We start from the raw sequence: 26,617 nt of genomic DNA on the forward strand, positions 1-26,617 counted from the left end.
CCCTGTCCAAGGACAGGAAAAGACCAATGTCTCAGCTCAAGGAGTCAGGCAAAGAAAGGGCAAATTGTCCCTTTCTTTATCTTTTGTTCTATTTAGGCCCTGAATAGACTGGATGGTGCCCACCCACCCTAGGAAGGGAATCTGCTTTACTAAATCCACCAATTCAAATGTTAATGTCATGTGAAAGCACCCTCATGGACATGACCAGAAGTAATGTTTAGCCAAGTATCTGGGCGCTCTGTGATCCAGTTAGGATGGTATATAAAATTAACCATCCCAGCTTCTTTCTGTACTAATAATGTTTCAGAGTCCTCAAGGCCAAGTCCACCTCACAGGATCCAAAAACATAAAGGTTGAGAAGATGCTGACTGCTGGTGTGGTCAGAATGAAGAACAAGACACTATGGAGGCAGACACCTGATTCAGAGCCTGTTTCTTGTGTGAACTGGGACAAATCGCTCAACTTCTCTGAACCTGCTCCCTGTCCCTGGCTGGGTCTCAGAATCCCCTGAGAAGCTATGCAAATCCTGAACACTATCTCTGCATGACCTATGAAATCACAGTAGTGGGAGGTGGGGCACAGCAGTCTCCCTGTCTGTGAAGCTGCTAGGTGATTCACAGTCGGCTGGAGACTGCCCATTGCTGCCAGTTCAGGGGGAATCTAATCTAGGTTCTCATCACACTAGCTTCACTGCCCTGATGTGCTTGGCCCATCTGGTAACAGGTGGCCTTCCCAGAGTCAGCAGAGTCCCAGTTTCCTAGCCATCTTTACCTGTTTTCTTAATGGGCCTTGTCTCAGGAAGTCAGCCTGGTAGACTAAAATGCTCCTGGGTATCATTTCTATCCCTTCCTACCGTCTCTCTTTTTGGATTATTGGTCATAGCTCTAAAGTCCAGGGTCCAGGAGGAACAAGCAGCTTAGAGGACAGGGGACAGAGAAGCTGCTTTTATGCCCACCTTTGATGCAAATGATTCGTATGTTTTCCCATAAACTTGAAGTTGACTATTGATTCGTGGCTTGAAATCATCACCATTTAATTTTCAACACATTAAAATATCTTTTTGTTCCTAATTAGCTAAATTTTTTTGTTTTTAACTTTTATTATTCTAGTAAATCATAAAAAGTTGTGTGTTTATCAAATGCCTTCATAGCATTTATTGAAAGGATACAAATTTTTCTCCCTTTGGCCCATGTAAGTGCTACTTCATATTAGTAGATGTCCTGATGTGAAACCATCCTTGCATTCTGCATTTCTACAGCAAATCCTACACGATGATAACAAATTATCCAAAATCAGTCTAGTATGTATGTGTGTTTTCTCTCAGGTTGGGCATCAAGGCTATGCTGGCTTCTTAAATGGTGGCAGGATTCTTTTTTAGTTTTTATTTTTACACTGAAACTGTAAATGACACTGGAATTTTCTATTCTCTGAAAGTTTGAGGGAACTCAGAGGAAAATTGCATGTACCTGTAAGCCTTTACAGGGCATTCAGGCGATACTCTTCGGTAACTTTAAAATACTATCCAAAGGCTGTTAGTCTTTTCAGCTTGTTTACTAACATGAGTCAATTTTAGCCAAGTTAATTTTTGTCAGAAAATCATCGGATTTTTTTAATTGATTGGCATAGAATTCTACATCATTATTTTATATTTCTAAAGCCCAATTTTTAATTCTACTTTTATATGGGTTTCTCTACCATATTTGCCAAAGGTTGAGTCTATGTAACCCTCCCTCAGATATTAGGTTGGTGCAAAAGTAATTGTGGTTTTTGCCATTGAAAGTAATGGCAGAAACCATTATTAGCCATTACTTTCAATGGCAAATAATAGAACAATTTATTTATTAATCTTGCTGTTTTTCTGGTTTATAATTCACTAATCATTCTTTTCAGTTCTTCCTCCTATTTTTGTGAGGCTCTTTTTGTCTTTCTCTTCCTAAGATCTACTGCTAAATTCATGTTTTTATTCTATCTTGTTTAATAATGAATGCATCTGAGGCTATGTGTTTGTCTGAGTATAGTCTTTTTAATTTTGCAAATATTTCAAAAGAGGGGGATCAATAACATATACTATGTCAGACACTGTGCTAAGTATTTCACATCCTTCCTCATTTGTAAATGTAAGGACTGGTCCAGCTTTGCAAGGCTGTTGGGAGCCTACCAGAGGGAATCCTGGAGCAACGCTCCCTCAGCAAGGGTTTGATAAATGACAGCCATTGCCTTGATTGCATTGTCATTAGATTCTCTCAACTGTCCTTACATTTTGTATTATTGTTCCCATTTTATACATGAGGAAACAGGCACAGCAAAGTAAAGGGAATTGTTCAAGGTCTCAAGGTCACCCAGGAAGAAATGTTAGAGTAGGATTCCACACCAGGTCTGTCTGAACGGGTTCTCCAATCACCCCTACCCTTGCTCTAGGGATCCCTGGAGGGGAACTAGCAGGACCACAGTGAAAAAGAGCTGTGGCCAAAGTCAAGAAAATCGAGCAAAGCCATCTTTGTTCTGGGTCTGAAAATGCCACAGCCTCCATCCCTTCTTTACTTCCCATGAGTAGAGGATCTTTGACAGCAGGCCTCCTTTGAGACCTTAAGTCCCCTTTTCCAGTAGAGAGAGGAGACAAGTAAAGGTTACTGAAATGCCCTACACCATTTTAAAACTGGCTCCACTTGGAACCCTGCATGCACCTGAAGGCCCTCCGGATGTCCTTCCCTCTTTCTTGCGTTGAGGGAGATGCCAAAGTTCTATCCACCATGGCTCTGGCAGAGGGTCAGACCTTGTGCCACCCCAGGGTACCCCTCACCCGGGAGGGCCTGGGCCTGAGAGTTCCCCTCCCAGCATGTGACAGAGTCACATGTAGAGAAAGCAGCGGGAGGAGTTTTGTAAAATGATGCCCTCAGTCAGGACCCTGTGTTTGCAGGCAGGCACACCTTCATTTTCCCCTTAGTGTGCGTCTCTTCCAGAAACCTGGGCAGTTTATGAAGAATTGGCAGGTTATACAAGGCATGTGACTCTGTACATGAATGTCTACTGAGCAAATGAATCCAATTCCAGCTTGCAGGCCTGCTCTCTGCAGACTTATTGGTCAATGTGAAAAGAAATGATACAAGGACCAATTACTAAATTATGCAAATCCAGAAAGAGCTGCACAGAGAGGAGGCTGAGGTCATCCTGGCCAAGTCTAGAGGGCTGGCTGGTGCTGGGGCAGGAGCCAGACCTGTGGCCCAGTGTTCTCCCAAAGTGCCTGGGGATCCCCTTTGGGAACTCTCACAATTTCGGTGCCTGCTGACAGTTCCTCATATTCTTCCCAGATGTGGTAGCACTGGGGCAATCATCCGTAACCACTTTCTTTGGCTGGCAGGCACTATGTGTGTTAGAAGTTAGGGAAGGACCGGGCACTGAGTACCAGCTCCTCACACGAGGGGACTGGGGCCTTCCAGACCCAGTCTGTGAATTACCCAGGGAGTGGGCAAAGAGCTGAGTTGTGTGCACCGTGTATCCCTTACAGCACATGGCTAGACTTCAACCTGGAGTCCAGAATACCCATGCTCATTTCTGAAAGATACCATTTCACAACAAAAACTTTATTATGAAAGCTATAGTACTTTATTACATTTATAAACGTCTCCTCTCATAAATGTATTCTATTCATTTTTTATGGTTTATTTACAACCTCTTATTAAAACACTGGCTTGTTGAGATGGAATGGCTATTTGATCCAAGGATTCCAAGTCCTTATTTATGTTCTCTCTTCGTGTAGTATGCTTATGCATTTATGGCCTGTCTTTTCAGTTACATTTACACCCTATGATACCTACTGCCTTCCTGGTAGCAATAAAGGCTGAAGAACCCAGCAAACTTTCCTAACTCAGATTTTAAGCACCTTTTTAAGAATTAACCTCAACCCTTGAAAGACAAAGTGAATGATGTCACTTTGTGATACAAGCAATAAATGATGCTCATAGCTTTTCTCCCTCTTTCCTAAAGGATTTACCAGGGGATCGTCCTCACTTCATCCTGGATGATATAAGCAGATTTGACATCCAACAAGGAGGCGCAGGTAAGAGGGCAACATCTTCTCTCCCTGCTTTGGATAGGAAGTGGTGGAGGGTAGTGCCTACCCACAGAGTCCTGCCCCACTTCTGAGGGAGAAAGGCCAGTTCCCTTGGTGCAGATGTGGACAAACTGCTCACACCCAGTCCTGCAGCCTGCAATGAGCAGGGGAAAAGGAGACAGGAAAAATGAAAGCAAACATACACTGAGTTTCTGCAATGACCGTGCAAGACACCTTGTGTGTGCAACAACCTCATTTTATATATGTGACAGTGGAGAGTCCAAGAGGTAAAATAATTTGCCTAATGTCACACACTCAGTTAGTAACAGAGTTAAGAATTCAGCACTCTCTGACTGCTTCCCACCCCACCAGACAGCCCCAGAGCAAAGGAGCTACTGAGAGCTGGAGGGCATGGACAGGCAAACAGGAGGGGCTGCCTAAGAGGAGGTGCCTGGGCTGTTACAGGTGTGGCCAAGAGAACCCTCAGAAAGAGAAGCCTTGGAGTGAAAGGACAGAGCTGGCTGGAAAGTGGATAGGAGTTGGAGACAGCAAAGACAACGACCTTTCTGAGAACACATTCTAAGCTTTCAAAATGTCAGCTTGCAGATGATAGGTCCTGTAATTGAACTTCGCCTGGTGAAATCACCATGCCTTGGACCAGCAATAGAACCTGCCTGGCCACCAGCCAATGCTTCCCCTATTAGGGTTTCACCTAACTGGAGAAAGGACCTCTCTGAGGCCGTCTTTGTGGCTTCTGTACTGAACCCAGTGCCTGGCATGAAATGGCATTCAAAGACAAATTGATCATGTTAGGGGTGAAGGAGAAAGGACTCAGGGAGGGGAGGAGAGGACTCAAAAGGGCTTACAAGGACATCCAAGGAGAAACTCAAGGCCATGCATCCCTCAAGGAGGAAAAGGAGAGAACACCCCCCTACTTCTGCACAGGGAGCGGCTGACCTAATAGCGAAGAAAAACATGAATCAGTTTTCCTCAATTGTACAGAGCATCGTTGCCAACATTTGCTGTAACTGAGCACCTCTGGCAAAAAGAGAATCAGAGGCTGAACGTGCTGGCTCACACCTGTAATCTCTGCACTTTGAGAGGCTGAGGTGGCCGGATCACTGAAGGTCAGGAGTTTGAGACCAGCCTGGCCAACATGGTGAAACCCTGTCTCTACTAAAAAAAATACAAAAAATTAGCCAGGCTTGGTGGTGCATGCCTGTAGTCCCAGTTGTGGAGGCTGTGGCAGGAGAATCACTTGAACCCAGGAGGCGGAGGTTGCAGTGAGCTGAGAGCACACCTCTGCACTCCAGCCTGGGCAACAGAGCGAGACTCCATGAACACCACCACCACCACTGCCCCTTCTTTATCTGGCTTGGAGCCAGTCCCTGTGACTCCCTCCCCTGGTTCTCCTCAGAGGAAAAAAAAAAAAATGCATCATTTAGAAGGAAGTGTGTGGCCTCTGGTGGTAAGGACCTTTTAAATTATGGAACGGGGTTTCCAAGTGTGTCCAGTCAGTTTTTCCTGGCTTATCTCCCCTCACAGGTGACTGCTGGTTCCTGGCAGCACTGGGCTCCTTGACTCAGAACCCACAGTACAGGGAGAAGATCCTGATGGTCCAAAGCTTTTCACAGCAGTATGCCGGGATTTTCCGTTTCCGGGTACGTGTGCCCTTGCTATGCAATTTATACTACGGGGTTCTCTGTGAGTACAGGGAAGGTGAAAGTCTTAAGTTTTCTCATGGCCTGGAAGCCTGAGATGAAAGTGACAGTTGTGTTAGTTACCCTCCCTATCTCCAAAAAAAGGATTCAAGCTTATAGTCTGACAACACACAGGGAAGATGAGAGTTGAAATGTTTTTGTGTAAATAAAAAGAAATGACAGAAATGATTAGCAAAAGAGCCACTGATCAAGAACCCTGTAACTAACATCGAATTTTTGTCTCTGTTTATTCCTGTGCCATATCGTGCTATTTTGATTACAGTAGCTTTATAGGAAGTGGTAACATCTGGTAGGATAAGTTCTCCTTCATTATTCATTACCATTTTCTCAAAAATAGCTTGGTAATTCTTTCACATTTATTCTTCCATGAGAATTTTAAAATTATTTTGTCTATTTTTTTAAAGCCACTGTGATACAGAATGCTGCAGCATTTATGTATTAATTTAGAAAAATTACATTTTTTTAATTTTAAGTTTTCCTTTCCAGAAACACGGGATACCTTTCTATTTATTCAGAACTAGTTTTATGCCCTTCAATAAAGTGTAATATTTATATTGGTGCTGTATCTTTCTTGATAAATTCATTCTCAAACATTTTATAATTTTGTGGCTCATGTAATTGAGGTCTTTTTCCCTCATTTTGAACTTGGTGCTGCAAAAAAAGAGAAAAGCTACTACTTATCGTATATTAAACTGCATCTAGCCACCTTACCAAATTCTTTTATTAGTTCTTAATTCTTTCTTTAACAGAATCTGGAATGGCTTAGTTATCTAATAATATTATCTGCAAATAGAGAATTTTGTCTCTCCTTTTAATATTTGTAGAACTTATTTTGCTTTCTTGCCTCATCACATTAGCTCAACCTCACACTTTTGAATGAGTGACAAGAGCCAAATCCTGCCTTCTCTTGATTTCAGTAATGTGCTCTCTTGATTCACTCTTCTTTCAGTACATTCAAGTTGCTAAAAATTATATAGTAATTTTTGTACCTATATCATGCATAAAATTGGTTTGTAGTTGATGTTATTTTTGTCATGTTTAAGTTCTGCTAGCTTTTTAAAACAAGCTGATTGAGCTTTACGTACCTTGATTTGAAATAAGCAGAATAATGAAAGTTAATCATTGATTAACTGTTCTTTGAAAGTAAAATAGACAATAGTGAAATTACCTGGGCCTGCCTCCCTTTTAAATGTGATTTCTTTAATTTTTCCAATGTATTCAATAGCTATTGATCTGTTCAAGTCTCTTATTTCTACTGAAGGTAATTCTTGAAATTTATACACGACCAGAAAAATCAACTGTTTCTTTGGTATTTTCAAATATATTACCACTGAGTTGCTTATATGAATCTCTGACAATTCATTTAACCTCTTGCAATCTGTGACTAAATCTACTTTCTCAATCTGTGCTGTATTTTTACTTTTCCTTTTTTTCTTAATTCTGTTTATCCAATCAATCTGCTGTGTGGGTGGTGGTGTTGGTTTTTTTTTTTTAAACAAATCAACTTTTAATTTTAATTAATCTTTCTATTATTTTTCTTTTGAGGTTTTGTTTTCTATATAACTAATTATTTCAATCCTATCTTTATTAATTCCTTTATACCTTCTCCTGATTGTATTGTTTTTTGTGATTTTCTGAAACTGTACACTTAATATCCTTAGTCTTTTTACTTTCCTCTGAGATGTGTATCCATAGGTTTTGATATAAAAAGTCTTACTTTTATTAATTTTTAAGATAATACAATTTTAGTTTTTGTATCTTGTTTCATATAGGGGCTGTTTCTTTAAAGTTTATTTGATTTTCAAGTGATTAAGTTTTGCAAGGGGTAATCTTTTAGTTACTTTCTGTTTTATTATAATTGGAGAATATAATTCGTAACTGTCTGCATTTGGGGAGATTAATAAAGTAGTTTTATTTCTAGCCAACCCACAGCAGTTTTTATAAATGGCTCATGGACACACAAGAACAATCTACATTATCCAATGGTTGTGAGTTTTACATACTGAATCAAGCTCTATGATTTCCAATTGTGTTATCTGTCATTATGTCTTTTATCTTTACTTATTTTTTGTCTGCTTGATTTGTTAGATCATAACAAAGAGGAGAAGTTACTCCCATAGTTATTGTTAGGAGAATTCTTCTTATGTTTTCAGGTGCTCTGGCTTTACACTTTTCCTGCTATGTTCTTTAGTGCCCAAAGGTTTATGACCTTGCTATCTTCTTCTTACAACAAAATTTGTACAATATCCGTATTTGTTGCATTTAATGGTCTGGCCTTGGATTCCTCTTTACCTGATATTCCTGTTGCCACTTTAGCGTCCTGTTATGTACATTTCCCTGTTATATTTTTGTTCATCTCTTTATTGTTAATTTCATGCTCACTTGGTTATAGGTGTGTTTCTTATAAAAAGCATATTTGAAACTCATTGCCTGCCACTGTTTCTCCCACCCTTCATTTCTCCTTAAGATTTTTGTTCTAATTAAACCTTTATTAGATAGAATTTCGTTGAATAATTTCCTCAGAATATGTGAGAGTTTTTCCTTTTCTCTCATTTAAAAATGATATTTCAGTTAGGTTTATGATTCTTGGTTCACGTTTCTTTTCCTGAAAAGTCTGTAAACATTGTTTCGTTGTCTTGCAGCTTCCAATGCTGCAGAAGAAAAATCTCATGTTAATCTATTCTCTGGACTTTGACTTTGTATTCAATGTGTTCTTTCCAACTGAGAGTCTATAAGAAGTGCTGACCAGGCGTGGTGGCTCACACCTGTAATCCCAGCACTTTGGGAGGTTGAGGTGGGTAGATCATGAGGTCAGGAGATTGAGGCCATTCCTGGCCAACATGGTGAAACCCTATCTCTCCTAAAAATACAAAAATTAACTGGGCATGGTGGTACATGCCTGTAATCCCAGCTACTCGGGAGGCCGAGGCAGGAGAATCCTTGAACCAGGAAGTCAGAGGTTGCAGTGAGCTGAGATCATGCCACTGCACGAATGCACTCCAGCCTGGCAACAGACCAAGACTCCATCTCAAAAAAAAAAAAAAAAGTGCTCTCTCTCCTTGGAGTTCAGAAATTTCTCTGGAATATATCTATATATACACCTGCTAAAAATTCATCTTGTCTGGGAATTCAGTGATATTTTTCAATCTGAAGACCTGTATCCTTCCAGTCAACTAAGTTTCCCTTTATTATTTCTGGGCCCCTCCTTTATCCTGCTCTTGACTTCTTACATTCAGCTATTTGCATATTAGGTCTTCTGTCAGGCAGGTGATGATAGTGCTGCTGGTCCAAGGACCACACCAGTGAGTGAGCTAGAGGATCCAGGATTGAGCTGTGTCTGGACTTGTCCCCAGGTGCCAGCATTGCTGGAGCTACTTAGGTGGTTAGGACAACTCAAGGCCCAAGACACACTCTGCCCTTTTGGGTGGTGAAGAAAGTCACACAGTTCCCCAGAAGCGGCTGCAGTCCCCTGACCTCTGTAGATCTCTTCTCATTGCTGCGAGCTTGGGTACTGCTCTCCAAAAGTTATCCAGTGCCCAGGTCACCTCAGATGCTTTGCCTAAAACACTCTGGTTTCCCTGTCAGACCACTGGGTGTTGGCAAAATGACCTCCAGCATGGTTCTTGGAAGGTACAGACATGATCCAAATGCCAGCCCTCCCCACCCAGAGGCATGAACCAGGAAATGCAGGTGGTGGCCTCATTCTTTACCACCAGTCAGGCCCTTTGCATCCTCTCTGAGAGTGGCAAACTTATCTGATGTCCCCTTTGTATAGGGAGAGCAAGTTTGGGCAGCATTACTGGTGTGGGAAGATAGGGCTAATAGTTGTTTTTAAGATGAACTAGGCTGGGCACTAGTGCCTGTAATCCCAGCACTTTGGGAGGCCGAGGTGGGCAGATCACAAGGTCAGGAGATCGACACCATCCCGGCCAACACAGTGAAATCCTGTCTCTACTAAAAATACAAAAATTTAGCCGGGCGTGGTGGCAGGTGCCTGTAGTCCCAGCTACTCAGGAGGCTGAGGCAGGATAATGGCGTGAACCTGGGAGGTGGAGTTTGCAGTGAGCTGAGATTGTGCCAGCTGGATGACACAGCTCCAGGCTGGATGACAGCGAGACTCTGTCTCAAAAAAAAAAAAAAAAAAAAAAAGATGAACTAACCAGAGAAGCTCATTTTAGCCAGGACTTACTCATTCTTAATGTCTTACTGTGTGCCAGGCATTGTCCTAGGTGCTGAACCAAATGGCCACTGAAAAGGAGTCTCTACTCTCATAACTACAATCTTGTTTTCATAATCTCACCTTTTATGATCTCATCTGATCCTAATCACAAACTATGAGGCAGTTCTTACTCTTACTGCCATTTGACAGATGAGAAAACTGAGTCCCAGAGAATTATCTTGTCCAACATCTGTTGCTAAAGTAATAAGAGGCAAGACCAGCATTCAAGTGCATTTCCACCAATTAACTGCTATCTACTATATGTTGCCACCCAATGAAACACAAAATCCGGATTGTCCTTTTGGTACTCCCTTCTAGGGACTGGGATTAGCTTCCCTCGGTGCTTTGGATGCATTTTGTAATCACCCTCCTAAAACCATCCCTGTTGCCTCTCATCCTCACTGCTGACACATCTTGCTGCTCACTGCAATAGGAACGCAAGTCCACAGCTGTGCAGAACCCGCCACAGTGCACTGGCTCATTAGCAACTATTAAAACATGTCTCCACTGACATATCTGTCTCAATCTCTATCTCTGCTCTGAAATTGCATCCGCCGCTGGATGCAACAGCCTGACATCTGGGACATCCAGATGTGGAAAAGGCCATGTGGATGAGCGATCCCATCCACCCAGCTTTCCATGGAGTCCACCCAGTGGAAATTGGCCTTCGCCAAAACTCAGGGCTGAAGCCGGAAGCCCTGCTGCTTCTCCTACACAGGGGAGGCCAGCAAAGAGAATCCAAAAAGCTGGTTTTGTTATGAATTTTCCTCATTTGGCCATGTCCCCGGGTGAACCATTTAGAGTTGAATGCTAAAGATTCAAACAATCTGTTTTGGAGAGGAACATCTGGTTCATTTGCACTCTTAGCAGTAGCAACACCAGCCAGTATCCTTTCTGCTGCTATAATGGCAGGGCAGCTTGACAGGAGAAGAGAGGGGCCAGAGGGAGGCTGTCACTGCTCAGTCCTCCTGAGCCATCCATGTCATCTGTCTCCAGGCCTTTGCCCACAGTGTGCCTCCTGTCTGGGATACCTTCCCTGTATCCCTGCCACGTGCTTAAATCCTGCCTCCTCCTTCAAGCCCTCCGCTCCTGCAGGCTCTACCTCTGTCATGCTAGCCCTGCCCCCACCACTCTCCTCTGTTGGTAGCATTGCTTCCCTATTGGCATTTTGTGCACAAGAAGTACCTGGAGAGTCTCATTTGTGTCACTAAAGCTTACAAAGGACTTGCCAAAGAGAGGCAACGCTTAGGAGCAAAGTGAAGCTAGAACCCAAGTCTGCTTCTTCCCTGCCTATGTCTTCCTGGACTAAGTTGGTCTGTGACTCATTTTCTCCATCTGCTGGTGGAGAAGACATGCCTGTCTCCTGCCCGGCAACCTGGGCTGGGATTTTGTTCTGGATAGAGTTCGTTATTACATTGTAGAGGTCATGTTGCAACTTTTGGCTTAAGTTAGGGGACCCAGGAGCTCCCTCCTGCCTCAACTCTGTCAGAAAGCATATGCTTGGCTCTCTTCCAGTTCTGGCAATGTGGCCAGTGGGTGGAAGTGGTGATTGATGACCGCCTACCTGTCCAGGGAGATAAGTGCCTCTTTGTGCATCCTCGCTACAAAAACCGAGAGTTCTGGCCCTGCCTGCTGGAGAAAGCCTATGCCAAGTAAGTACAACCCCGCCGCCCATCAGCCCAGAGTTTCAGTGCTGGTCCTGCCTACCTGGAATGCAAACAGTCCCCGTTGGAGCATTGCAGCCTTTGCCACCTGGCTGGGCATCTCCATAAACAGTCACCACGTGCAAAGGTCCGTGTTGGGGCCATCAGGAGGATCCCACAGGCACATAGTGAAGAGTGGGCAGGGCAGGGGCTGGACAGAGATATGTATTGACAATGATATTATTGCAAGGCTGATATCAAGGCCCAAAGAAATATATTTAATAATATCACGGTCAAAGTCTGACGAGAGGGCAGAGGAGAGAGTAAACAATTCTTACTCTCTGACTCACAGAAAGTCAGGCTGAGGCTGTGTGGAAGTGGTGGCATTTGAGTGAGACCTCAAAGGATGGGCAGGATTTCAGCAAGGGGAGAGGGGATAGGTGGGAGGAGGTTTCTCTAACAATGGGAGTGATTCAAATAAAGGCATCCTCGGGGTGGTCCAGGCAGTTGGGCACCCGGTGTGGCTGCTATGAGGTGGCATTTATGTGTGGGTGTGGGGCAGGACATGCTCATTCTCATATGGTCAAAATACCATGACTTAGGGACTGCCTTTCAGTGCTGACAAGCTTAAGAACTTATAAACATCCCAATTCACATGTTGTGCTTAGATTCTTTGGGTTGCTTTTATTCAACAGATGTTTATTGAACGTTTAACCATATGCCAGGCACTGTGCTTGGCACTAGGACAGACGCTCTCAGACTGACTCACGTGGATGTGTGCAGGACTGTGGATGGGGGAGGTGCACGTGTGTGTGTGAGGAAGAGGGCACTGTCCTAAACACCCACACAGGTGATGAAGATACACTCAAACTTTCCGTCATCAACACAATGTAAACACGAAGAGTAATGACACATCCATCTCCTCCTATGAGACTGCAACAGCTGGAGAATGCCAAGTGCTCGCCAGCATGTGGGGATCCAGGACCCTCCGGCAGCACGGGAGGGAGTGTGCACCCAGGCAGCCTCTGAAGGACAACCCGACAATACTTCGCTTCTCTACACGCACTTCTCACACCCAATAGGAATGCTCCTGGGGGCCCTTAAGGGGACACATCTGAGGATGTTCTTGACTGCCACAAGGGTGGTATGGAGTGTCCATCACTGAGGCCAGTGGGTACAATGGGTGGACACACTTCATGGAGAGCCATGCAGCAGTCAGAAGCCACAGATCCCATCTGTGCACAGTGACTGGGACGGTTCTTAGAGGCAGGGTCCTTGAGGCCCCCTAGAGGTGTCCTTAGTGGGTGTGAGACGTGCATGGAGCCAAGATAAGTATTGTCAGGTTGTCCTTCAGAGGCTGCCTGTATGCATACTCGCTCCTGTGCTATTTGGGGGTTCCTGGATCCCCACATCCTTGCAAACACTTGGCACTCTCCAGCTTTCTGGCTTTTGCAAATGAGGTAAGAGGCACTGAGCAATCCTATGCACTGTTATTTATGGAAATGGAAACTCTGTGCCCTGCAATTCTCATTTCACAAGAACACATACGAACAAAAGGTGCACATTCCACATCCTGAAATGCTTGTCTTGGGGTGGAGGAGGAAAAGAATGTGGATAGAAGGAAGGAAGAAGGAAGAAAAGAAAAAAGAGAGAAAATTCATGAAATGAAATGAAACAAATAAATTAAAAAAAAAAAAGAGCAAGACCTCGCAGTGATGATATTATGAAGGGGGAAGGCGGCACACCTGGAAATAGGATAGGAAGGTACGCAGAGTCCCAAGGGCCGGAACTCTCATGGGGCCGGTCCCCAGGGGCTGGAGAAAGGCTCTGGCATTGGTTTGGCTGCAGCTGCTGTGGCTTCTGCTCTGCTCTGCTCCTCTCTGCAGCTGGCCTGCTCCTCCTCCTCCCACCCAGGTGCCTGTCTTTGCTGTGCATCTTCCTCTGCTGCCTCCTTGCTCCAACTTTCTGAGGACCCCAGCTTCCTCTGAACTCCTTATCAGGCCACCTAGCCTCGTGCCTCTGTCTTTACCTTCTGCCGCTTTCCACCCGATTCCCCGCCCAGTACCTGATTCCAATCCAGAGAGTTGGAGTCTTATTGGTCAAGCCTGGGTCAGGACCCCATCGGTCCAATTGGCCATAACCTGGGTCAAGTGGCTACAAAGGGACACGAGCTGGGGAGGGGACATTTGCCCTCAGAAGAGGCTGTGTGTGAGGCAGGCACCATGAAGAGGCGAGGGAAGTGTCAGAGCTGGGTATCACTGCTAGCAGATGAAAGTAGAGAGGACCACACCCTTGAGGAGAAAATGAGTGGACAGCATCATAGATCCAGAAAATTCTGGAGATCATCCTAACCAGCCTCTTGGCCCACACATGGAGAAGCTGAGTCTCCGAATTGTGATGGGATGGCAGGTGCACGTAGTTAAGCTGGGCCTGCCGGTTCTTTACTCACCTGGCCAGGGGACATCATTATCTTCCCCATCCGTTCTGCACCCTTGCTGAGTGCAGTCCTGGGCCCTAGAGGTGGTGATAGCACCACAGTCTACCCCAGTCCCTGTTCTTCTGGAAGTCACAGTCCAAACAGCGAGGTGCCTCAAGACCTCTTTTCGTTCATTCTTTCTTTTTGAGGCAAACTTGTGAAAAATTATAGTTTTTGTTCATTTCCAGTGTCAGAAAGAGCTGCTCATTAGCATTTGAGAATGAAGCCCAGATAATAGCCAAGGTTGTTGAACCAACCCACATGTTTGGGAGGCTAATTCACTTCTAAGCTACTTACGAAAACACTGCCATTATCTTTTCAATACGGATTCAGCCCTCATCTCTTCAGGGCCTCATTTTATCCTTATGTAAAAACAGGGAGACCAGTGGTTCCCTGTGAGAATTAGAAAGCTTGCAGAAGGAAATGATGACTTTGACCCCATTTTGTTAACAGATGACTTAAAGCAATCATTCAGCTTGAAAACAAATAGGAACGTGGACGTGGCATCCGCATTCCACTGCTTAAAGAAATCTAGCCGAGGATAAAATGTCTCAGACTATTAAAGCTGTTTAAAATCTCCCCCACCCCTCACTATCCAAAAAGGAAGCTCTAAAATGCAGGGGTGAATCACATAGACTTATAGTGTTTCAGAGCCAGAAAGGACGTCTGTCAGCATCAAACCCCACCTTCTTTGAAAGATGAGGAAACAGGCTCAGTGAGGTGAAATGACTGGCCCAAGATCACACTCAGATGAGGATGGAGTGAGCACGATTTTCCCTAGTCACTACTTCCCATGCCTTCCCACCATCCCTGACATTGTCAGTCCTACAGGAAAATGATTTGTCTTTTTGCTGCTTGTGGAGCTCAGTGTCTGGCACATGAGGACCACAGCCCAAACGTAGAGAGCCCATCTGTCCAGATGGAGATGGACCTCTTCCCTCCAAGGGAGCAGGCAACAGCCCAGTGAACACATGGACTCCAAACTTTCTATTCTCCTTGCAGCTGGGGAGTCTGGAAATTAATTGGTCAAGTCAAATGAAAACCATAGTTCTAATTTTGTTTTCCCCAGAGGTCGTGAAATAAGAGAGGAGACTGAGGGACGAGAGCTGGTAGGCTACTTACCATCCTTTATAGAATCTCTACAGCATTTCAGCATTTGCTCCGGCTCTGTCTGAATTCTTTCCTCTTTCATATGATTGCTGGACAGAAAGACATTTCCCCCAAATGAGGCTGAAGTAGAGGGATGAGGACAAGGCTGTCTCAGAATTCCTGGTTCAGGTGATGAGGAATAGTGGCAGCTGCGGTGAACACAGTTCTCTCTCTCTCCTTTCTACTTCCTGTCAGCAAAGGGGGCTAAGAATAGTTGCCATGTTCCTGAACATCAGCAGGATCCGTGAGCTCATGTTTAGAAAGCAGAAAGATAGTTCCTTGTCAAAACACCCAGCTGCTGCTGGGACAGGTTTCATGGGCATTGTGGATGTGTAGTAAGAGAAAGCTTCAGAAGACACCACGGGCTCTGGCTGTGAGTGGCAGGGGGTGCCTTTGGTTGTCTTGGGTGACTCCGAGGTGACTGCCGGATGCTGTGGGTGCAGGACGTCAGATGGGGCCCAGAGGCAGTGAGACAGTGAAGTGAGGGAGGGGCCAGGCCCCACTACGGCTTTTCTGGAGTGCTGTTCTTTAGCGCAGCCCTGTTTGAAGCCAGGTAAGGTGCCGTGAGCATATCACCAGGAAAGGATTGTTGCAAAGAGCAGAAGGTCGCACTGGTGGGGAATGGATTCCCAAACCCCAGTCCTTGTGAATTTCCAGCACCCTCAGCCATGCCCTGGTCATTGGAACAGGAGCCAGAGCCCACGATGGGACAGCGAGGGATTCCAGAGCTCAGCCCCAACCAGGCACGCTCACCACCAAAGAAAACTCTACAGTTGACTGAGCAAATGCTCCAGAGAGAAGAAGCTAGACCCTGGGTCAGAGAGAGGGAGAGCAGGAGGATAAGGTTTAGAACCAGTTTTAAAACAAGATTAATCTGTCACATGGGGGATCCTGTAGAGACGCCCCTTCATTCTGAGAATCCTCAACTTTCTTTAATAAAAGGCCTTCTCAGCCATTCCTTCTAAGCATTCGTGCCTGGGGCAGTGTCCTGCTGATAGTGACTACTTGATACATATGTATTTGCTGAAGTGAATCTACTGGAATTCTGTGTGATCCCCAGGAGGAGAGAATGTCAGAGGTGGAAACAGTGAGAAAGGAGTGTTGAGGGCTGATCCAGTCACCCTGCGGCTTCCAGATGAAAGGCCAAGGACAGGGAGGGAAAGGGTCTTGTCCAGGGTGGAAGACCCAATTGGAGGGGGCAGCAGGATGGACCCAGGCCCTGATCCATGTCCGATTTTGCATTACCAGAACAAAAGCTGCAGCAAGGACTTCCTCCACTGCCTACCGCCCTGCGAAGGGCTCTGCCTCTGCCTGCCCACCGGGGACAGGAACGCATAGGTCCCTTGTGAGAGTGACAGAGGCAGCAGTGAGTGTGGCTCCTGCTGGGCGTCTTTGATGCCAGGGTCTCCTGCCTGACCTGGCCTCAGTTCCACATCCTTTGTGAGCTTGCCCTGCCTAAATTTCAAAATTCCATGGAACTCTTCCAATTCACCCCATGGATGGGAGCTGAAGTTCTCAAAACACATCTGACTGTCCGGCCGCTGCGTGAGAGGTTCCATTGTGACTGATCAGGCCACCCTCTCTCCTGGGAAATATTAGGCCTCTTGGGTCTGGCTCTGCCCATCTCCCAGAAACAGAAACGCCATGGGTGGGGGTGGAGGTGGCGTGGCAGGAAGAGATGCTTTGGAGAAGGGGGTGAGGGTTTTAAACTTTTGGGGTATGTTACATAAGACTCATCCTTACCTATGTTATCTTTAGTTAAGCCAGTGATCTCCCTCATAATCTAGGGGTGAGTGGGTAATTCTGGGGATGGGAATTCTGGATCAGGGTTTGCAGAGTGAGAACAGTGGCTCCCAATGACCACTGCCAGCATCAGGGTATAGCTGTGAGCTCTTAGAGGGCAAGAACGGGGATTTTAAACACATGCCTCTCATAGTCCCTGGCCCACAGTCAGTACTTCACACTGCTGCTAAACTGAATGGGAAGCAGGAGATACTCAACGTAGTAATATCCAGTACTCGTTAAGGGATGACCATGTGCCAGGCACTATGTGGAACATAGCCCCATGAGGCTCCTTAATGTGCCCAAGGTCAAGCAGCCAAATTTGTAGCAAAGGTAGGGTTCAACCCCTGGCCTGTGGCTCTAGCACAGGCACACCCAGCCTGTCGTCAGTGCTGCCACTTATGGGACTGTGCAGGCCTAGGGGACCAGGGCAGGAAGGTACAGAGGATGGTAGGAGCCCCTGGAGCAGCAGACAGTGCTAGAATCTCCATCCAGGCAAATGGAAGGTAGGTGGCCATGGTCAGGAGTGGACCAGGCAGCCCCTCACCTGGGAAATAGGCAGAAGGTCAGTGCACAAGTTTCCCTCCCGGAGCATCTCACCAAAGGCACCACGATGGTTCATCCCCCGTTCCCCTCCCAGGCTGCTCGGATCCTATTCCAATCTGCACTATGGCTTCCTCGAAGATGCCCTGGTGGACCTCACGGGAGGCGTGATCACCAACATCCATCTGCACTCCTCCCCTACGGACCTGGTGAACGCAGTGAAGACAGCGATCAAGGCAGGCTCCCTGATTACCTGTGCCACTCCAAGTGGAGTAAGTGTACGGGGAGCCCTTTTGCATCAGTTCAAGCCTTTCCTCAGCCAGGAATGCTCAGCCAGGGGCCCATTCAGCTAAGAAGGGTATGGCAAGCTGCCACCATTAACTAACACTGATAGTGTGCTTTACCCGGGTCACCTCATTGAACCCTGTGGTAGCCTGCCTCTAAGACAGAAATTGCAGAATTCACTTCACAAAAGAGAAGGCAGGCTCAGAGGTGCTCACCATCACACAGCTCGTAAGTGGCTGGAAAAGATTTCCAATGCTACTGCCCCAGAGCCTAGACCTACTGCTACAGCTCCCAGGCAACCAGTGGGTTTTACCATGCACTGGAGAAGGCAGCTGCAGCTCCTGCTACTGTGGACCACTCCTTTGTATTTTGCCTTAAGTTTACGCAGAGTCCCCCGGGGCCCTCTGATGCTCACTGGCTCTAATGGCAGCACCCAAAGGCAGCATGCCTCATTTTGAAAAGCTTGGGTGACCCTCCAAATTATTTGAGTCTGTTCTGAGACATCTGGTTTCTATCCGCGGGGATGCTTCCTTCATCTTGAAACATATGGGCTTTGAGTCACACATTGCTAATCCAAAATGCCATCAGAAGCCCAAGATGCACTTTAAACCCCAGTTACTCCCAATGTGGGGGTCAAGTGATTCCTGCGTCCTGCAAATGTCCCAGCAGACATATTTGTGCTGTGTCTCATTGATGACATGTGGTTGGTGGAGAGAGTAACCCAGGCCCTCAGGACTCCATGGGGTTCCTTCCATCACTCATGGGGGTGGTTCCCTGAAGCATGAAATCCCTGGGGCCTCAGATACCCAATGGCCTTCCAACTCTGCCACTCTAGAAAAGAGTTCCAGGCCATCTATCAGTCCCAAGTGAGTCAGTGGGACCCAGATGGCTCAGCTGCTGTTTGGACTGTGTTTTTCTATTTCTTTGAAGAACCTGTAGATGTCTAATGCTTGGTCTGCTTTTCTGCTTAGAAGTCAACAGATACAGCACAGGCGATGGAGAATGGGCTGGTGAGTCTGCATGCCTACACCGTGACTGGGGCCGAGCAGGTAAGGCTGGCTGCTGGCCTGTCCAGCTCTCCCCTGGCCTCTGCCCCAGCATTCCCGTTCCTTTCAATAGGGGCCAGAATCACATGAAAGGCCAACAAAGATGAAATGAGGATTTATCACCCTTGCCCCCATGGTGACATGCACCATGGACAGCCTCAGCTCCTTCTGTTCATCCAGAAGTTCTGACTCCCACTGTCTTCCTTTCCGGGAATCCACCAGAGACCTTGCTGTCCTGTTGCTGATCTCAGACAGCTCTGAGTGTCTATCCAAACTGGGAGATTAGCCCCAAAGGAGGTAGAATGAACTACCCAGTTGACTCCGGGGGGAAGTTTTGCCCTGAAAGGGGTTTTATTTGTTACATGCAAGCTAAATTGCTATAACAAAGATACTCCAAAATATAGGGTCTTAAGACAAAGTACATTTCTGTCTCAGGTAAGCAGGTGATGCCAGGACTAGTAGGTGGCTCTGGCATCCTCCACATGGGGCTTCTACCCATGATCCCAAGACAGCTGCTCTAATCCCTCATCTCCCAGCCAGAGGAGAGAAAGAGGCCAAGGGACATTCATATATCCATATAGAAGGCATGAATTGGAAGAGGCATGCATCATTTTTCTCACATCCCATTAGTCTAAGCTTAATTATGTGACCACACCAAGGCCAAGGGAGGCTGGGACATACACTGTCTAGCTGGGCCCCATAGGCCCAGATAAAACTTTATTCTCATGGAAGAGGGGGAGGTTGGCGCTGGAGGACAATCGTGCTCCTCAATGGAAAAATTGACTTTGGCTGGACAAAAATGTATGTAATCACTGTGTGCAGTATAATTTGGCCTGGAAAACACTACTGAAGTCCAACCTTCTTCATTCATAAAGGAAGAAGCTGGGGCCTGATAGGAGAGATGTCTTTCACAAGGTTAGACAGATGGCACCTGGGAGATAGCTGGCCTGGACACTGTCTCTTTAGTGTCTGTCTACACTTGTCACCACACTTGCGGTGACAGCACTTCCTGGCCATGGGATGGTTTCCTGCAAGTGTTCCTCGGTCTCTGTATTTCTCACAACATTTGAGGTCTAATAATGTCTTCTAAGCCCTAAGAGACGGAGTTCCAAACTCTAGGGCACATCATTTCTCTCAGGGCTTTATGGACTGAGGACTGCAGAGCATCAGGCTCTATGTGTGGCTTTCTCATACTTGCCTGGCCTCTGCTCCTTTCCCACATGTTCTTCCTCTCTCTATCTGTCTTGTCTCTCTTGTCCATGGACCTGAGGCCAGTTGTTTCATTGTTTCACATTTTGATCATTGTCCCAATCACAAAACCAAGACAATATCTCCTGTCTCTAATGAATGCTTTTTGTACAATAGGTAATTGTCCAAAATTGACCTCAGCACTTCCAGATTCATGGAAAGAGAGCTATTATCAATTAGTAATATCTATTTGGGGCATGAGATGAGGAAGTCAGGTACCTTTGCAATGTATTTGCCATTCTTGGACAAGATCCTTTTTATACATTGAGATAGCCTTTGTTTCTGCTCTGAACACAGGGGAGAAGGGACTCATGTACCCAGAAGTCCAGATGACCTTGGAACATGAGTCCCTGCAGAGGCTGGCTGTGGAGATGGCAGTGACTGCTGGGTTGCAGAGCAGCTATGTGAACATCTAGGGTGACAGAGGGGAACTTGGGAGTCCAAGTGCTGGCTCAGATGCAGTTTGGGCTCCTGATCATGACACCCACAGCTCGAACATTTGTGCCCCCATAGTGTACACTTGGAATTGTTTTAATAATATACTGAGTGGTCTAAACAGAACACCTCCCCTGGGAAGACAGGTGATCAAGACTGCATGTCCTGTGTAATCCATCCCTGCTCCACCATTCCATGCTGCTGACACTTTGCAGAACCTGTTCTAAGAAGCACTAGCCTCTGTGAAAATGGGTTTCCAAATACATTTGGAAAATGCCACTCACTATATCCCCTCTCCTTGGCTATTCAGAGTGTACATTTGCATTTTAAAGACTCCAAGAGGCCTGTATGAGCAGTGCAAGCCCTGCTGGTTTTTATTGTACCATTAGCCACAAAACCATTTTTGCTAGGAATAACTATTAATGGCCAATGGAACTGGCATTCAGGATAATTCATTTGAGGAAGTACTACTGCAGAGTAGATAACTTGGGTCACCTCCTGCCCAGTAGCACCTTTCCTGAGTGCTGAGCAGGGTCAGAGGCAGAGTCAGCGGCCAGGGAGTGAAGAAGCACATGGCCGGCCCATTCTTAGGTGTAGCCATGGCCTTGGCCTCGAGTGTGACCCCTGCACCCCCAGACCAAGGCCCATGCCAGCACGAATAGGTAACTGCCATAAAGGAGGGACACAACCAAGCACTTGAGTTAGTTAAAGACTCCTCCTCCAGAGAGAGGAGGTTATAACTCTGAACCACAAGCGCTAAGATTAAAGCAGCCCATAAATGTGGCATGCTTTTTAATCTGCTCATCCTCCCTCTAGGCAGGACACAGACAGGAAGATAAATGAAATTGGCATTTTTTATGATGCACCTAGCTCAGTCGGGGATTCCCCTGGCCAAAGGGGTGCGTGTTTATCTGCATGCCTCACTTAGCCCTGCTTCCAGCCCCTTGGCATCGCAGGTTGCTTTTCTCCCCCATGCCCACCGGAGCCCCTGAGTATCCGTGAGGCATTGGGCATGACTCATTAAGCTGTTTGGGGCACCAGGTGACCATTTCTTGTGTCCTTGCTCCATGGGCTCTGTCAGGTGCTGGCAGTTAACAGTAAACTGTGTGCAGGGCATGGGGTGCCTCAGGGTAGGGCAGACAAGGGTAGGAAAGCTGGGTTTGTGCTTCTTGGAGGCATTGAAAGTGAGAGCCCCTTCTGCGGAGGTACTGGCCAGGGAGCGGGGCAGACAAGGGAAGCAACAGAAAACAGCCTTTTCCAAGCCAGGCTCCTGGGCTCGTGTGTGACTGTACGGCTCCTGCACAGCAATGCCCCACTGGTGAGCATGGGCATTGACTAGGTGGCTCAAGGGTCACAGTCAAGGCCAAGGTCACAGCCACATCCAAGAACAGACCTTTACTCATGCCCAATTCCAAAACTAGGAGCTAGGACTTTGGAAACTGACTGTGGCTAGATTGGAATTCTGCGTCCGCCACTGTCTTAGCGACCTTGAGAAAGGTACTTAGCTTCTCCGGTGCTGTTTCCTCAGCGCACGTTAGCCGGCACCTAGCTCTGAGCCCTGCCTCCACCTGCAGCTTCTCTTCCACACAGCGATAGTCTGTTCTATTCAGAGTGTTGTCTTTCTTCTCTGACCAAGAATCAGGGAGCAAGTTCACCCCTTTCCTCACCCCTCTGGGCCTCTGTCTCCTCAGACAACATTAGCACAGATCATTATCACAGCTACAGCTCAATCATATTTTAATTCGGCTGCCTGCTCTCGGGGATGCAGGTTCAAGGGTTGGCTGCTGTGTTGTTGTCATTTTCTCACAGTCCTGCCCTCTGGCTTAAGTGGTGTGAGGGAGCAAAGGGGTAGACCTCCTTATCTGAAGTGTGGTGAGGATGAGTTACCCCAGACAGGGGGCAAGGAGAGAAGAAAGGAAAGAGGAAAGGAGGGAGGGAGAGATGAGGGAAGGCAGAGGGTAAAGAAGAAAGGGAGGGATGGAGGGAGGAGAAAAATGAGAGAGGGAGGAAACAAGGAAGGGGAAGAGAGAGGAAGGAAGAGACAGATGGAGGAAGAGAAGAAGGGAGGGAGAGAAGGAAGGAAGGAAGGAAGGAAGGAAGGAGGAAGGAAGGAAGGAAGGAAGGAGGGAGGAAGAGAGGGAGGGAGGGAAGGAGGGAGGGAGGGAAGGAGAGAGGGAGGGAGGGAAGGAGGGAAAAATAGGAGCAGGGAAGGGAAAAAGGATAGGAGCAAGGAAGGGAGAAAGGAAAGAAACAGAAGGAGGGAAGAAAGAAAGGGAGGGAGGGAGGAAAGGAAGGAAAGAAAGAAGGGAAGACTAGAGGGAGTAAGGGAAAGAAGGAGGGTAGTAAGGAAGTGAAGGAAGAAGGGAGGGAGAAAGGGAAAGAAGGAAGGAAGGGAGGGAAGAAGGAAAGGGGAGGAAGGGAGGGAGGGAGGAAAGGAAAGGGAAGGAGTAAAGGAGGGAGGGAGGAAGGAAGGGAGGAAGGAAGGAAGCAGGGAAAGACGGAAGGAAGAAAGGAAGGAAGGAAGGGAGGGAGGGAAGCAGGGAAAGTTCAGGCCATTGTTGGCCATCTTCTCTCAGACCGAGGTATCTCATCAGCTCCGGGATGGAGGATGAGGAAGGCTAGCCCCGGCTAACTTGGTTCACAGGCCATCTCAGTCTTGCTCAAATCTGCCTCCTCTACCCTCCTCACTCACGACAGTGCTGTTGAGACTGCTCCATAGCTCCCACTGGGCTGCTGGCAGAGAATGAGGCTGTGTCTGTGGAACAGAGATGCCATCCATGACAGGGCTTGGAGGAGGCTGCGGACCCATAAAGTTGTCCTCTGCAGCCCAAAGCAACATCCCCTGCTGTTTATCTGCTATTAAATCTCAACTCACTCAGGTTCTGGGATGCAGTCTTAGGGAATGATAAAGTTGCATCTGCCCTTGCGAGGGGCTGAGCGGAATGAGGGGCCTTTCCTCGTCTATCTCCTTCCAACGCCGTGCAGGCAGTAGAGAGATATTGATTTTTTTTCCCCTTTCAATTTTTTCTGGTTGCAGCCAAATGAGGTCAGAAGTTAAATTGGTCCTTGGAGGTAAAAAGCAGCTGCATTCATCCCCCTTTCTGCTGACTTTTGCTGTAGAGCTCTGACAGTTTCCTTTTCTGTTTTCTTTACAGATTCAATACAGAAGGGGCTGGGAAGAAATTATCTCCCTGTGGAACCCCTGGGGCTGGGGCAAGACTGAATGGAGAGGGCGCTGGAGTGATGGGTATGGCTTCAGGAAACCTCTCTCTATCCTTCACAGAGCGTTTGGTGTTGGTAGAGCCTCCTGCCCATGAGAGCAGGGGTTGTCTCGCCACTGTGCATCTCACTGCAGGCCTGTCCAGCTCACACCTACACGTGGTTATCGGTCCATCGCACGCTCCTGTGATGCCATCTGCCAAGCAACTATGAGGCGCCTACTGTGTACACCCTGTACTAAGTGCACTGTGTTAAGCGGGTGCTGTGAGGTGTATATGGATGACAAGACCCAGTGCCCACCCTCCAGAAGGTTACAGTCCACAGCAGGGAATGCACATGCCTAGAATTAATAAAAGAGGCGGGAGGCAGGGCAGGCAGGAGCCAAGCCCCGACTTGGCAAGACAGAGATGGAGAGAAGGAACTGCCTCTCTTGGAGGGACCCATGGGATTCTGATCCTGAGCATGTCACATCATCAGGGTGGAAAAGGCGTCCTAACTGGGGGCAGCTGGGGAAAGTGATGCAAAGATCTGGATGATGTTTTTGTCCAATCTACTCAGCTCTCCAGTCTTGCCCTGCTGCTCCGGATGCCTATGAGTACTCGGTGCCTGGGATATAAATGATAAAGCTGCGCCTCTCCACACTTAAATCAGGAGGGACAGGAGCTAAGACATCCCATGGGGGCCCAGCTGTGTGGTCAGTGCTTTCCCCAGGGAACTGGGCTGGCATTTCCCAGCTGCCAGAGGAGTGGACCCCTAGGCCCTCAGCCCCTTGCTGACTGTGAAGGAGACAGTGGTCCTGAGAGGACAGAGGGGCCGTAACAGGTTACTTGCTCCTCTGGGCAGCCAGCGAGGCTCAGCCCGGTCGCACTCCTCCAGGGGTCTATGTCCATCCATGAAAAGTGTGGTGACACAGCAGCTGCTGCATCCTCACCAGTGGGGCTGGGGGTGGGGAACTTGATCTGAAAGGAAGTGCAGTCCGTTCAGACAAACAAGAACAGGCCCAGCACACAGTGAAATCAATACAGTGAGGACGGTGCGTTCTGGAGGCGAATGCAGAGCCAGCCAGTTCTAGACCTGATGCCCCAGGCTAAGCTGTGGCAGGACCGCTCCAATCTCCCATGACCTTGGCACCCTTGGGCACTCAGCCAGTGTGGGATGAAAGTATGATTGGGATGGAGGGCGAGGTAAACAGAGATGGAAGATGGGAGGAAACAGCACAATGAATTCCTAGAATAAACCTAACTGTGACCTCAAACGCCCCTGGGAGAATCGGGCAGTCAAACCCCCCCAGTTTCTCCTCTCTCGCCTCTATTCTTTCTTCCTTCCCAGGTATATCCTTTGCCCTTTCCAACATAAATCCTAATAACCTCTGTCCTTTTCCAGTTCTCCTTCCCAGTCATTACTCCAAGTTGCCAAATATGGCCCAGAGTGTGACAGGATCAGCCAGCGTCCCTGATTTGAGGCTGCCTGTTGGGATAGAAGTAAAGCAAATGACAATGACAGATTCCCTAGGGTAGAAGAAGAGGCACTATATTTGCAATTGATATTTTGCCCATGTTTCCCATGCTAAATATCAAATGACCAGTCAAGGCAACAGGGGACACCAGGGTTTGGGGGAGAGCAGCGTCCCATGAGCTGGCATGTTCAGGGAAAGCTTCATGGATGGGACCGAACTTGAGTTGGCCTTGTGGCGGAGGAAGTATGACTCACTTCAGAAGAGATCACTAGATAGGAGGGGGACGCATAGGCTATGGCACCCCTCTGGGAACATCGATAGTCTGTTCAGGGCCAACAAACCGGCCTGAAGCAGAGAAAACTGAGAGAGAGAGTGCTGGGAGCCAACACCAGACAGCCTGATGCCAGAAGTCTGGATTTATCCCCTACAGGCATGGGCATAAATGAAGGCTTTTGAACATGGCCGTGATGTGTGCAGAGCAGGGACTGGGGGAGATGGATCTAGCAGCACCTGCTCTGTCGGATCACATATTGTATCCTCAGCTGACTGCTGAGGGTCACCACTTTGCACCAGAAACCAGGCTGGAAGGAAGTGACGGGGACTGCATAATCACTGTCTCCAAGCAGGTGGTTGATTTCTTCCCTACTTTTTAGGAATGGAGATGGATGGAGAGAAACAGATGGTCTAATCTCAGCCATAATTGAAATTTCAGTCGCACACACTTAAAGGCAAACTTGCGTGAATCGATAGCGTATTGATTTACACTACAATTATTCTCCCTTACACACTGCAGAAAATGTAATTATCGCTTAATTATAAAATTGCCATTTTACAATACCACATCTGACTGCCTTAGCCTGCAACCGGAAGCCTGAGTGGTGGCCCCTGCCTTGCTGTCCTAGCACAGAGGGGACCCAGGCTCCCCATGCAACCTCATCCATGAGAAAGGTCTCATTGAGCTTTTGTGCCCCTGAAACCCATTGCCTACAAGCATGCCTCTCCTCTAAGGAGTGGGCTGAAGAAGGGGCAGCTGCTGCCTTCTGCTTGTGAGGGTCTCTTCCTCGCCAGAGACCCAAGGACTGGCTTCTGGAACATATCGTTCCAACGAAGTGGGCAGCATTAATTAATTAAACAAACAAAAAATCACTGTGTGCTATTAGGCATGCAATTACTTTTGCACCCACCTAATACATGCCAAGGCATGGGTGAAACACCTGCGATGATAGGATGGCCAGCCAGGCTCAGCAATCTCATGGCTCTGGGAGTCTAGTGAGACATAGCAACCAATACACAAAGTAACAGTAACACAGCGGACTATGGAAGCTCAAAAGACCTGGAACAGAG

The 26,617-nt window shown here is 47.2% G+C and overlaps 1 protein-coding gene across 2 annotated transcripts in view; it reads left to right on the plus strand.

The window, feature by feature from the left end:
* The window catches only part of CAPN13 (calpain 13), an 85,273-nt gene that overhangs the window by 25,718 nt on the left and 32,938 nt on the right, over positions 1-26,617 (plus strand). For both annotated transcript variants that reach the window (XM_033176135.1, XM_033176136.1), the window contains exons 3-8: positions 3,985-4,057; positions 5,597-5,712; positions 11,507-11,643; positions 17,682-17,856; positions 18,841-18,918; positions 23,754-23,845. In XM_033176135.1, coding sequence (XP_033032026.1) covers positions 3,985-4,057; positions 5,597-5,712; positions 11,507-11,643; positions 17,682-17,856; positions 18,841-18,918; positions 23,754-23,845 — 671 coding nt within the window. The remainder of the gene's footprint in view (positions 1-3,984; positions 4,058-5,596; positions 5,713-11,506; positions 11,644-17,681; positions 17,857-18,840; positions 18,919-23,753; positions 23,846-26,617) is intronic.

The sequence above is a fragment of the Trachypithecus francoisi genome, unplaced genomic scaffold, assembly GCF_009764315.1.
Source record: "Trachypithecus francoisi isolate TF-2019V2 unplaced genomic scaffold, Tfra_2.0 Lachesis_group17, whole genome shotgun sequence".
Taxonomy (NCBI): Eukaryota; Metazoa; Chordata; class Mammalia; order Primates; family Cercopithecidae; genus Trachypithecus; species Trachypithecus francoisi.